This window comes from Oncorhynchus kisutch, linkage group LG6, assembly GCF_002021735.2.
Source record: "Oncorhynchus kisutch isolate 150728-3 linkage group LG6, Okis_V2, whole genome shotgun sequence".
Taxonomy (NCBI): Eukaryota; Metazoa; Chordata; class Actinopteri; order Salmoniformes; family Salmonidae; genus Oncorhynchus; species Oncorhynchus kisutch.
The window spans coordinates 73,729,710-73,743,320 of NC_034179.2; the positions used below are offsets into that span (position 1 = coordinate 73,729,710).

Consider the following 13,611-nt stretch of genomic DNA (forward strand, 5'->3'; position numbering starts at 1 on the left):
TATGCAGAGTGTGGGTGTTTGTGTGTCATAGAAGCACAGTGTGCTGTTTTGTGTGAAAGCAGGTAGTCTGGAACCACTGTGGTGCCCTGCCCACACGTATATTTATCTATCTACTCACTGCAGAAAAAGTGAGGATGGAGATCGATTGGGTCACCAGACAGACTCCATGCCCTTCCGACTATCAAGCCTTCAGCACATATCATAGCTAGAAACATGGCCAGTATATAGAGAGATGATTGCTGTGTGGAACTTCAGAATGACACCCAATGTAGTTCTCCCTCTCTTCTTCCTAGGTTCTCCCCCATCACCATCGACAGTATGACCAGCCTGGCGGGAGTCAACCTGACCGGGCCCACCGGAGCCGGCTGGTGCATCTTCGTCTACAACCTGTCGCCCGAGGCTGACGAAAGCGTCCTGTGGCAGCTGTTTGGGCCCTTCGGCGCCGTCACAAACGTCAAGGTCATCCGTGACTTCACCACCAACAAATGTAAGGGCTTCGGCTTCGTCACCATGACCAACTACGATGAGGCAGCCATGGCCATCGCTAGTCTCAACGGCTACCGCTTGGGAGACCGCGTGCTGCAGGTCTCCTTCAAGACCAGCAAGCAACACAAGGCCTGAGAGAGAGAGAGAGAGCTGCTAGCTGACGCCAGCTCCTTCAGCCAGCAGGGAGTGCCACTGAGCTCCCTGTTATGATCACTCTACATGGGCCTGGACTGAGTCTCTCTCTCTCTGATGCACACTCACCCATACACATACATGCACACACTATCAGACATACACACACTATTAGACATATTTACACATACAAACATACACAAAGTCTGAGTTTCAAACAAATACACTAGTAGAGTTTTTATTTTCTCTTTACACAACATGCTAGTCCTTCCCTACGTTTGCCTGGATTGAATTAGTGGGGGTGCGTTGTGTAGTTGGTCTCTGGGGGTGGGGGGTAAGAGGCCTCGATGAGGGAGACAGTCTAATGAATGTGACAGAGAATGTGTGCTGAGTGCTTTGATTGAATTCAGGCAAATAATGACAAAAACTGCTGAAACAAAATTATCAAAAATCTAAAATGAACTACAAATATGTGCAATTTAAACCCCAAACTCTTACCCCATGAACTATCCCATTATCTTGCTGGAGAGAGTGTAGTCACTTTTTTTTATTACACTTGGGCATTTTGAATCAGTGATTTTTTTTAGATCAAAGAAAATTCATTAAAAACAGTGTTCTCTTATCTACCTATATTAAAATATAACTATATATTCAATATTTAAGGTGGTTATAATAGCCGAGTATGTAAGCATTTTCTAGAAACTTTTACTACTGTTCCTGGCTCAACATTAGGTAGGCTGTGACTAGCTTTAGGGCAGTTGCTCTACCCTATAAAGGACAGATCCAATATGATTTAGGTTATCAAACTGAACAGCTACTGGTCACAAAGACAAGCAGCCTGAAGGCCACCAGAATTACACCCTCGCTACACAACACAACACAGTCACACATCAGCCCTGTTAGGGGGGAAACAACACTAGAATACTGAACATCACTGACATCTAAGAATCTCCCTGTATTTTTTCACTCTGGTTCTTCTATTCAGAGTAGAATGGATGGATTCCACCACAAGCAGAGCTGTCTTTGTGAAGAACGTAGAACATTGTCCCAGCTAGTGTTCCCATGGAGACAGTGTTCATGTACAATTCTCTGAGAGACTAGGGACTGTGAGTTTAGAGCAAATCACAGAGCCAAATCACAGAGCCACTTTACCAAAACACCCAACCAGATATAACACCCCTCCAAGGGAATGAGAAGGTTTTTACAATTCAGTGGAAATTATTGGCCTGGCTAGGTAGACTCAACATCACCATTACGCACAGATCAGATCGAGAGGACGGTAGTTTTGACTTAGGTTGAGATTCCGTCATGACACTGAGCAGTGATATCTCCTCACTGAGTCCTAGAGGGTGAGACAGCTTCTTACCTATTCCTCAGTTTACTAAACACTCCTCAGTTTCATTCAGACCCCGTATATGACACTTTATAGAAGCTCATGAGAATCAGTTTCTATTCACTCTCATTGTAACCCTGCCTGCCCTGTCAAAATAGAAGAAACCAAGCCTGCAGAAACCAACAGAGACAAGTTTTTTTTATCTCACATTGGAAACTCAAAAAGTTATTTTTGTTGATTTGCAACATCTGATCGGCACTATCACCTAGCTGGAATTTTTTTTTAAATAAACAAACCCATGGAAATAATTTATGACACCCCTTGATGAAAATGTAACGACAAAATAGTCTTGGTTGGTTAGTCTGTTAGAAACATCTGATAAGACGTTTCATGGGGAGAGATATGATTACAATATAAAGACATCTGCATATAATAGATTAAATAAGGTAAAGTGTGTTCAAGACATTTTTGCTTTTCTAAATAACGCTGTGTTAGCCAAAGAGGACAACCATCTCTTTGAAAGGATTACTTTAGAGATACATCTATTTTTATACATACAAAAGAACAAGACCTTGTGCTGAATTTTTACAGATTCTTAAAACTCTGAAAGACTGGGACACCGCATGGCTGTATTTTAAGCCCTTTGATCTTTGAGAGAGGGAGGAGCGTGTGCATGCCGTGTATAGGTGGGGGTCGAGGGAAGGGGGCGAAGAAGAAAAGTTTTATCTCACACAACCTTACTTTTTCAACCACAACCTATAAACAAACTTGAAATAGCAACAAAAAAAAAGAACATAAACAAAGACATCAGAATAGAACAAATACACATCAACACAAACCAATTCACTGATTAGGAATCAAACGTTACAGAGACAAATCTGCATTACTAATACTGCCATCTTTGAGTGTAAACTAGACAAACACATATCACTTCCTCTGAAGTTGTGTACAGTTAGTGTTGCTTCAATGATTGTACAGTGAAGTGTTATCGCTTTCACAGGAGACACTTAAATCAGGCTGCAGTAAAGACAGTCAGTCGCCCAATGATTTGTCCTCACAGACACCTTGGGCTGGTTCGAAACAGAAAGGCTTGAAGTAGATTCTCAATGCAAAGATGATTAGGTTTATTTGAATGACGATTTAGCCAAAGAATTTGGAATATGAGTGTCAATAAGAAATAATTCAGTCTGTACTAATTACTAACTGCTCCCCTGATAATTATTCTATAAACCATTATCATTTATTGCATGAAGATCCCATATCATTTTAAATCCCCATAGCGCTTGCAGAAATATCTGTTGTTCATATCAAATTATATCAGAATGAACTAATATCTTTTGGTTAACATATCTGTTGAGTAACTATAATTTAGCCCATTTGCACAGGTGCTTACCACAAACCTACAACAATGTATACAAAGAATTCACCTTTCAGCAAAAATAACAACAGTTCCACACAAGTGTCTCTTGAACCTCAATACTGTAATACTCACACCATCCGCTCATAATAGGAATCCAATACATCAGAGTATGACAGCATTGTTTCAGTTTAACCCTATGCTCTTCCACTGTTACACCCTCAGCCTCTAACTCTGACCATTTCATTTCTTATTGTGCCCCAGTAGTATATTGGTGGTGTGCCAACCAAAACAAACATGAAATGTCATACATTAACACCCTGTCATAACCTAACTCCACACCTCCCTTCCCCATTCAATTAGTTGTGCCCATACTCAAGAGAAGGTAGCACAGTAGGACTGATACAGCATCACTTTAAGAGACCAGATGTGAATCTTGGGAACAGAACAGCAAATAGGCCATGTTGTTGAGCTGCAGTTGAAGTAGTCCGTCCCACTGGTGATATGGGGTAGAGTCCCAGCCCAGTTCCCCCACACCCTAGACCAACAACAGGCCCTAGGCCACACCCTTAGACCAACAACAGGCCCTAGTCCACTCCCTAGACCAACAACAGGCCCTAGTCCACTCCCTAGACCAACAACAGGCCCTAGGCCACTCCCTAGACCAACAACAGGCCCTAGGCCACTCCCTAGACCAACAACAGGCCCTAGGCCACTCCCTAGACCAACAACAGGCCCTAGGCCACTCCCTAGACCAACAACAGGCCCTAGGCCACTCCCTAGACCAACAACAGGCCCTAGGCCACTCCCTAGACTAGAGCAACAACAAACTGTCCCATCTTACACAGCCAATACAGAGACCCTCTTCTCTTCCCACACCTACGTATGGTAGAGAGCCAAGGACAATGGCAGGAGACAAATGTACTGCACCGCTTGAGCAACAAATAATCTAAAAAGACAAAAAAACTTTCCTATGGAACAGTAAGTGCAATGTGCTTTGTTTTTATATTGACTGAGAACAAAAAGATATATATATTTTTTAAAAGAAAAATAAATTAAACATCACACTGAAATGGTTTGCGGAAAAGGTGGAAGGATCAAATGTAAAGAAATCAGTGTTAATTCACCGATTCATTAAAGAGAATCAAACAAGCACCGATGGAGAGCTCTGGAAATGTCCACAATCCCAGCCCCGGATTAGTGCTCTGAACATGCAAGCTAAAACTAACCGCATATTATTATTGGGTGAATAAAAAGAGCAATTTAATTGAAAAGACCTTGAAAGGGATACTGTCTAATATATCATCAGTTTTAGCCCACGTCGATTTTAGAATATAATTTTCCTGTAATTTGATTTTCTTTTACATATCAAGACTCACATGTTAACTTTGCGTATTTGTGTTGTTGACGTTACCATATGGGACACATGGGTCCAAGATATTATTTGGTTGCTTTGATTGGGTAATTTATTTTTTCATTCCATTATTTAATTAGTTGCAGTTCTTAGTGTATGCAGATTTTAGACTTAGTTAGAATTTTATTTCAATCAAAATGTGTTCAATTGTGTTTGTAAAAGTCTGTGGTAGCTTTTGTTGCGACATAAATAATTTAAACAAAAAATTCAAGATAGCGCCAACAAACTTGTATTATTTGGGCGACTTTAAGCTTGTAGTTTTAACTTATTGTTAACTTAAACTATTTATTATTGCCTCGTATAAAGTATGTTTTGTGTATATTTATGGTTTATTTCATTACATTTGCAAGTTTAAAAGATTAAGTTTGCCAAAATTGTGGTTACATTTTCTTTCTTAAAAAGGGAACAAATAGATTTAAAAAAAACAGCTTTAGAAGTACGATTTGGAAATGTTCTCCATAGTCAAAGAATGCACTGCTATATTTAACTCATTGAAGTGTATAAACATACATGCTGTGTGCTAGATGTTATGCCTTTACTGCCTGTGTTCTGTTTGTCTTGTTAAATGAAAACCTTTTGGTTATTTAATCTAATCACAGTCTTGTTTTTCCAGCCACTGAGAACCCTAGGGAGTGTCAGTCAGGACATGTGCTGGGCCTGGGATGTGGCCTATTGTTGGCTCCAGGGCAGAGCCTGGACCTTAGGCAGTGCTTGAGGCTCCATGTGCACTCAGCATGCTTTCCCTCCTACTGCTGGTGAACTACTGTAGTTATTAGAAGGACCATAGTACAGAACTACAACATGACATCTGAGTTCTATGTACAGTAGTTCCAACAGCAGCCAGGAGGAAAGCATCGTTGGGGGGGGGGGTTACTCGTATTGGAAAGGGGTCAGTGGTTCTTCTGTTTCTCGACCAACTGTATTTTGTGTCTATTTATTTAGAAGAGGGGGGGACACAGAGTAACTTAGACGTTCTTCTTACAACATTTTCCTGGAATGGTAGAACAAATCAAAAGGAAATGATCAAAACAGATCTACTGGCATCAATGTATCAATGTCAGTAGGAAGATATCAAAATCTCATACTTCCAAACATGACCAAATGAACAATGACAAAATGTAACAAAGAAAATAAACCTTTCAGTTTAGGATATTTATTACTGGGATTTCAGCTGAAGACGCTTGAAGACTTTTTCATGGAATTGTTTAATTATTTGTACTTTACATGCCAGAAAAAATAAAAGGTTACATATCTGAGTGGCCCATGTCGTTTTTACAAGATGACATTGAGTGTTGTTTCCAGAGGGTAAAAATGCAAAACCATTGATGTAAGGAAAACTGCCCACCATCATAATGCACATCATTGGCATAATCTACTGTAGTATTGGAGCACAGTTAACAATATACTGACTATCCTGCTTAAAGTACAACTCATTGATTGGCAAAGTAGACCATAGGAGAAAACAATTCAGCACTCAAATGTGTTTAAAAAATAAATAAAGGGAATGACAACTTTTTTAAATTAATTGAAACACTAACCCTAGACAAACAAGTTAAAGAAACAGACAAGTAGGAGTAAAGAACAAGCAACCATTTTGAATCTTCAGTTTGTGAAGCCAGAGTGAAGCAGCTGGTTGTTGCAGAGAAGGGTGGGGGGCTAGCATGTAGTCCATTAAGAGAAACCTGAGAGAGAAATTACTGTTATTTTCAAGCAGAATTGATAAGAAATCCTCTCAGAAATAAATGGTTCTGATCGATTGGAAATGTAGCACAGTGCCTTACTTCTCATAAATTGTTTGCTTTCGCCGTTGTGAAATTACCAACTTGCCCCTTTTTATGTAAAAATGATCAAATACATGTGCAAGGATGTCCTACTAAAAAAAGACTGGATCCTTGCACAATGCATGTCTTCCTCTGTCCCTCTGGCCTGTTAACATCTTCTGTTTCAATGTCTTCTCATTTTCCCCTTGCTTGTGCCTCCTTGCCTTGTGTACAGTTGCTAGCTAGTTAGCACTTAATTTTGTATTTTAAATGTAACCTTTAACTAGGTAAGTCAAAAAGAGAAATTCTTATTAAACAATGACAGCCCGACACTTATTTGCACTGTTTTAATTAAGCTACTCGACCCGATGAGGGACATAAGCATTATCTAGATTGGCTCGTCCTACTAGGTGGACTTGAATGCCATATATGTCAGATCTTTTTGAAGATCCTGAACAAATACAACTATGTGGGCTGGAGCCAACAGTTGATATAATGATTAAGTTAGCTAGTGAGAGCCAAGCTCAAATCAGACATGCAGAGTAGACTGATGATTGAAAGACAACATTAAATTACATTTTTAACATTAAAACAATGAAGGTAACTTCTCCCCCCAGGGGTTGTTCATAATTATAGGGTACATGATTAAACAATTACCGTGCTAGCCCTAACATGTTGAGTATTTATAAAAAGCTGATATCCACATGTACTTATAAAGTACTCCACTGCTTTATAAGTTCAATGGGCCTGGCTTGTAGCTAGCTACCTGTTGGTGGGGAGCACTACAGCTCTGTGTGTCCGTGCAGTACTTCGTCCAGGCTGGCTGGCTCCTGGCACACGGCGGGGGTGGTGAACTCCATGAGGTACTCACAGCGACTGGGCTCTGATGTGGACGTCACCACCGTCTCCTTCCCACAAGTCAGCTTCACCTGACCCACACAGAGTAACATTAACCCTTCACTGCATTCACAGGACATGTCGTGGGTCAGCAGTACCTCAAGAGTAGGGGCCTGTACACTTAGCGTGCACAGATTGTGTGAATTATCATAAACGTTCCCCCACCCAGCACCGCATGAAACGTGATTTGACTTAATCCACTTCATATGCTCAGCATATAAGAGTGTCATAAAGGTACAACTTTGGGCTGGGAGGGAAGTGGACTGGAGAAGAGACTTACTGTGGTGGACCTGTTGGGGCCCTGCCAGCAACCCTGCCCATGGTCATACTTCATCACAGAGTATAAATTCTCTTCAGGACCAGCCCATTGTCCCCACAAGCTACAACAGGGAGAGACCGAGACCATGACCACTAACATTACTAACAATTTTAGAAGCACCAGTCATTTGAACAGTTAAAGGCTACAGTAAAATGAAGTGAAGATTCTCTTACCCAAGGTTAGTCTCTGATCCCCCAAACTTAGGTTTCTGGGAGACCCTATTGAATGGACACAGCCTGTAGATGTACCTGATGAAAAAGAAGAAGGGCAGAGTCTTAGATTTAATCTTTGGGAGACTCAAACAGTTTCACATTCATATAAACAGATTATTTCTCTCACGAAGGCATAGACACACTATGGGTATTTACAAAGAGAGATGAAGTATACGTACTCGCTTGTGGATAATTCGTAGCACTGGCTGTAGAGGTATGCAAATTCTGCACTTGGCCCAAAGTCAAAGCCAATCTCCTTCTCAAGGTTCCTGCAGATCCAAATAAATTCAGGACCACAGATTAATGATTGACTTGCAGACACAGGGTACATTCATTTGCGTTTTCAAACCTAATAATACAAGCTGCACTTGTATGCCTGTCGAGCATCATCATGAGATGTTTTTGTGTTGCAAGGACTAACATACAGTGGTTGCCAAAGCCAGCAGATATTAAGCATTGTGGTTGCAATCTCACTTCATTTGATCGTCCACTTCCCGGAGAGCCCTTTCAGCTTCATCAAAATCATCCCTGGCTTTCTGGGCAGCTGAGGAACAAAGACAACAAAGCACAACCTCAAAAAGGACAGACCAATGAGACATACAATTCCACATCACAGAAAAATCACAATTCAGATATTTACACTTCAAATTCTAAACCCCTTACTTTGTATATTCAGACAAACACAAATTGTGTCCCTGTTTAAGATAGTGGGACTAAGCTCAGATTGTAAAACAGATGAATGTATGCACCATCAATAAGGCTCTGGGTCTCTGTGTCGTACGGTGGCATGGACAACTCATCGTCCTCTCTTTTCTCTGGGGTCTGCACGGTGGGAGGGACCTGATAATTAAACACGCGTTATGTTACTGGGACAACTGACCACCCAAGCCCTCCAATACTAGCCTAGCTCAGGCCCTTCCCCTCCAATGTGAGGATTGCCAACTACCTTCTCTTCCTCTTCCTCCTCCTCGTGATCATCATCTTCCTCATCATCCTCCTGCTCTCCAGCGTAATCCTCTGGGTAGTGGTCAGAGTCATGGTCAGAGACAAAGTCCCTGGACTCCTCCTCCTGGGGGGTCTCCACTGGGGCAGGGGGGTCCAACAGGCCCTGAGACACCCACACGGTCACATATACCAAATCACACAAACTTATATATTCCACTTCTCACAACGTGCTTGACAGAAACCCAGCCTAGACACCCAAGCTGAGGCTCCAGGATAGACCATTGAACATTCAACTAGGATATGGAAATGACTGTATAACATAAGTCTTCATAACATATGTACTGACCTCTGACAGGTACTTGTCTTTGATGCCGCTCCACACAGTTTCAAATGTTGACGTGTCCACTTTGCCTTCTCCTCCCAGCAATCCCTGTAGGAATGGATTAGGAAACCAGAAAAACGCTAAGACGTCTATCTTGAAATAATACATTTAAAAAAACAAAACCTTAAAAAGACATCTTACCAAGATAAAACTAACTGCACTGGCAGATCATGTGCTCATTTTAACCTACAAAGGCTCGATACAAAGCAGAATATCTTGATACAAGACAAATGATCTTGATGTATTTTCTGGGCAACTCAACAAGTAAATGCAAATGCTTTGAGTAAGCAAGATCATTTTGACTATTAATATGTCAACATCTGTGTGTAAAATAAAAATGAATTAATGTGAACCTAACTCACAGCAAAAAAAGATAAAGAAAGCAATCAAATGTTATTTGTTGCCTAGACTTTACTGCAAATGACACTCAAGTCTTGAGAAAAAAACAATACACTAATATTGCAGTTAGCCATGACAGCCTTTATAATAGGATGCTTGTGACCACACACATCTAAATATTGAACTTGGGGAAAAAAAATCTTAAAGTAGAAATAGAAAGAAACAACCTGGCATTCTATTATAGTGGCCACTATTGTAGACATTGATCAAGTGCACAAGGCTAAATGTGTGCAAATATAATGTTCACCAAGTAAAAAAAAATAAAAAATAATCCCCCCTCACTCAGACGTGTTACTGTCAAGTTCAACACAAGAAAAGCAATCTCTTTGGGCTACACTGCACATTACTACATTGTACACTTTCTGCCTGTGGACATCTGTTCTACAATGTGCCAGCGCAGCATGAGACCCTTTGTTGGCATAATTGATCTTTCAGGCAGAGAGTACACCTGCCATAGCCCTTTTTATCCACCATATTGAAAAAGTGAGAAAGTGTGTGGTGCTCCTTCCACCTCTATAGTGGCATCCAGCTTAAGCCAGGCCCAGCTCCACTTGATTAACAAGCAACGCCTCATTTTCACCTAATTATCTTATTCTGAAAATTAACCACATAGTTACTGAAGAGGAAAAACTTTAGTTCACCGATAGTAGTTAGTTACATTTCACAGATTGCTAGGGTCCAGTAAGCAACTAACGCGTTATAACTTTAGGAACGGCAAGGAGACGTATAACGTTACCAGTTAATACTATAGTGAATTGGTCAGGTTACTAACGTTAGCTCATCTGATGTTGTAACGCTAGCTAACGTTAGCTGTTGGACATTATTAGCCAGCTAATTTTCACACAATAAACTCAATAATTTGATCAGGTAAGTTGGCTAATGTTGCTCAACATTTCTCTGGGTAGCTAACGGAGAATTCCATCCAGCTAGCAAGATCCTTAACAATGCTAACAATACTTGTTCCACCACACTTTCTCCCTCACCTCAAACTTTCCAAATGCCAGTTTTTTTCAGTTACAGCTCATGAAGTACGCTTCGTCACCTTCTCACCCCCATCTCCGTGGTCAGGCTTCTCTCCTACCTCTACGATATTGTTCAGGGGACACGCTGCTGTAAGTTAACTGGCCAACTCCCTTTCCATTCTCTTTCCAGCACTGATGCTGTAACTAGCAAGTTGCCTTTTCTCTCTTCAGTGGCGTGCTGCATTCTGTTATGTGAACGAGTGGCTGAACCTTGGATACAGACAGTATTTCTCCAAACGCGCATCACTCGTTCGCATACAGCCAGTAGTTATCCAAAGCCCCCAGCCGCCCAAACTTCTCATTGGATCTACACAAATCACATTGGTCACCTATTTTGGATTCAAAACAGCAAATTTAGCCAAAATGACACTAGTTTACATCCCTGTAATTTACTAGTGTGATAGAACATCTTCTCTTGACTTGAGGGGGAGGAAGAGGAGACATCTTACCTGAGTCTCTGTTTCTGTCAGAGAGCCATCTGAATCTGGATCCAGCTCTAGGTGGGACTGCAGCTCAGCCACAGAAACACTGGGAATAACAAAAACACCCGTATTAGTCACTCACTGAATCACACGGAAATATCTCTGAATATATCCAACACTGACAGTTACACACACTACACACTCACTAGCCATCTGAGTCATCATCCAGCTCCAGAAAAGCCTCAGCCATTCTAGTTTTGTCCTTCTCCATACGGATGAGTTCTTTTTGTTCTGAAACAGACAAAATCAAATCACATACAACTTAGAAAGAGAAAGCAACAACTTAGAAAGAGAAAGCAACAGGACCTTTGTAATTGACTTCCAAATCAAAGATGTTGAAAAACATCTGACTGGAAAGACAATTAGCACTGGGCATTTCACAACATTTAACAATCTGTTTTTTAACTATAAGAATATACTTAAATATCTTGGTTTTACCGAACAGCACAAAAGTACCTTTTTTGTGTGTGAAGAAAACAAATACATTGAGAATTTATGATGTGCATAGGTTAAAAGCAGAGAGATAATGGCTTCCAGTGTAATACCAGAGTACTTACCCTCCCAAGACTTCAGGTGGCGCTCTTTAGCCTCTTTCTCTGGATCCTCCGCTGTTTCTTTAACGGTCCTCAGAGCCTCCACCTTCCCCTCCAGACCCTTCTTACTACCCTGCAGCTCAGTCAACTTGCCCTGCACAAACACACGGATGGAAGTATTTACAAAAACCGTTAAACAAACATAAGTCTTGTCATTTCATGAACACGTTCAACGGCAAGGATTTATACCAATTGCTCTATATAGGAAATGGTCTCTGTATAGGCCCTAGCCATTTCCTCTGCCTAACCAACCCCAAATAAATCTACTACCCTTTGGTTGGTTAGTCGCTCACCTGTTTGTCCTCCTGTGCCCTTTTAGCTTCATGTATCAGTTGTTGTTTGAGCAGAAAGCCTTCCTTGGTGATCTCAGCCATTATCTGCAGACTCTCCCTCTCCTTGCGTCCCATCTCCCTAGGGGGTCACACAGCCAACACAATCAGTCTTCACACACACACACATACTGGAGGAATCGTTCACCAACAAAGGCCAATGTTAGTGTTGTAGTCAATATTAAATGTTTGCAGAATGCTGTACGTTTTACGACTGCTCACCTGCAGGTGTTTTGACAAGTGGCACCACTGTTGTACTCGTCTGTCGTGTCACAGCAGTCTGAGGAGAGAACACACTTCATCAGCACACAGCAATTACACACACAACCACAAAAAACTGAGAGAAAGGGACGACTGATCCATGGAAAAATACTGTGACAATGTCCTTACCACAGATGCCGTCGTTGATCCGGGAGGAAGGGATGAAGGCGGGTCTGAAGCCAGCGTTGGTACAGTGAAAGCTGCCATTGGGGCAGGCAGCAGTACCTGTGAAAAAAATGCAAAGACATTCATTACAGTCAAGACCTTAGTGATAACTGTGCACAGTAGTGTGTAGTGTCTTGATAGTGGGTTCAGTCTGGCTTTACTGATGAGAAGTGAGCGATACTGTACCTGGTTCATCTGAGCCATCCCTGCAGTCGCAGTAGTCATCGTTGACCCGGTCAAAGGGGATGGTGCTGGAGCCGTCCAAACAGGTAAAGGGCTTGTTCTCCTCATAGAACTGTCTCTCTGTCGGGATCGATGGGGACAGGTAAGGGTTGGGTACATAAGAGCTCATCTGAGAGACAATGCACACCTACCAGGTTAAAATCCATGCTCACAATGGGATTCTGACAGCTAGAATAGCATAGACTAGGCCTACCTCACTGGCTGTGATAAGAACCATAACGTTATTTGTATTAATTCGGGTTAGAATCAGATGCCAACTCACTTGATTGTGGTACTCCGCGTGGACGTTGGATCTCCACCGCTGTGCCAGTGCCCATGGCCAAAGCCAAGCTCGTCAACAACAGTAGAAGCGCACAAGACATGATGCAGTATCAACTGGGACCAACTACACTTTCAGGAATTCGCGGCGCTCCTGCAAACATAACTCAAGGTAATAGACAAAGTACTTGAACCCAATACAGCTAGTCCTCAGACGCGCCACCATTCACAACATTGAGACAGTCGGCCCCATATGAAACCTGATACAACGACATTTTCAGAATCATTTAGTCATAATGCAATACAAGTAACGTTAACTTAGCAAGTAACTGTTAAGTTAGCTGATGAATGTCTACAGTAGTAGCAACTAGCTATCAGCGGTCTTGATTTAAGGCGGGAAAACTTCCTTTTGAACAATATTTATGAATGTTGTATATGCAATAAAGTATCATGATCACAATAAAATGGTAAAAACACTTCCACAAATTGTTTTTTCGATGTAAAAATATGACTAATCATTCATTACCTCTCTTCCGCAATGCTTCAGGAAACGTCTCTCTCGTGCGCTCATGCACTGTAGTTTTTCTTCTGATTGGACTAGCTTTTGTATCCGACCTGTGAT

At 41.5% G+C, this 13,611-nt stretch overlaps 2 protein-coding genes across 34 annotated transcripts in view; one reads left to right on the forward strand and one right to left on the reverse strand.

Annotated features, from left to right (window-relative positions):
- LOC109891980 (ELAV-like protein 3) overlaps positions 1-5,975 on the forward strand; it is a 20,381-nt gene extending 14,406 nt beyond the window's left edge. For 20 of the 33 annotated variants that reach the window (XM_031827476.1, XM_031827456.1, XM_031827472.1 and 17 more), the window contains one exon: positions 294-5,975. In XM_031827476.1, the coding sequence (XP_031683336.1) occupies positions 294-621 (328 nt within the window). In that variant the 3' untranslated portion in view covers positions 622-5,975. Of the gene's footprint in view, positions 1-272 lie in introns of all 33 variants that reach the window. The other 13 variants (XM_031827470.1, XM_031827447.1, XM_031827463.1 and 10 more) reach the window with 1 other exon arrangement.
- On the reverse strand, positions 4,448-13,604 carry LOC109891979 (glucosidase 2 subunit beta). The gene is made up of 18 exons (XM_031827446.1): positions 13,516-13,604; positions 12,994-13,143; positions 12,675-12,791; positions 12,453-12,548; positions 12,285-12,342; positions 12,027-12,144; positions 11,698-11,827; positions 11,287-11,371; positions 11,108-11,186; positions 9,202-9,285; positions 8,857-9,018; positions 8,660-8,750; positions 8,385-8,454; positions 8,090-8,179; positions 7,872-7,946; positions 7,660-7,759; positions 7,249-7,411; positions 4,448-6,404 (listed from the first exon to the last, which is right to left on the reverse strand). The coding sequence occupies exons 2-17, from the start codon at positions 13,091-13,093 to the stop codon at positions 7,265-7,267; spliced, it is 1,602 nt and encodes a 533-aa protein (XP_031683306.1). The 5' UTR covers positions 13,094-13,143; positions 13,516-13,604; the 3' UTR covers positions 4,448-6,404; positions 7,249-7,264.
- Between the last annotated feature and the right edge of the window lie 7 nt (positions 13,605-13,611).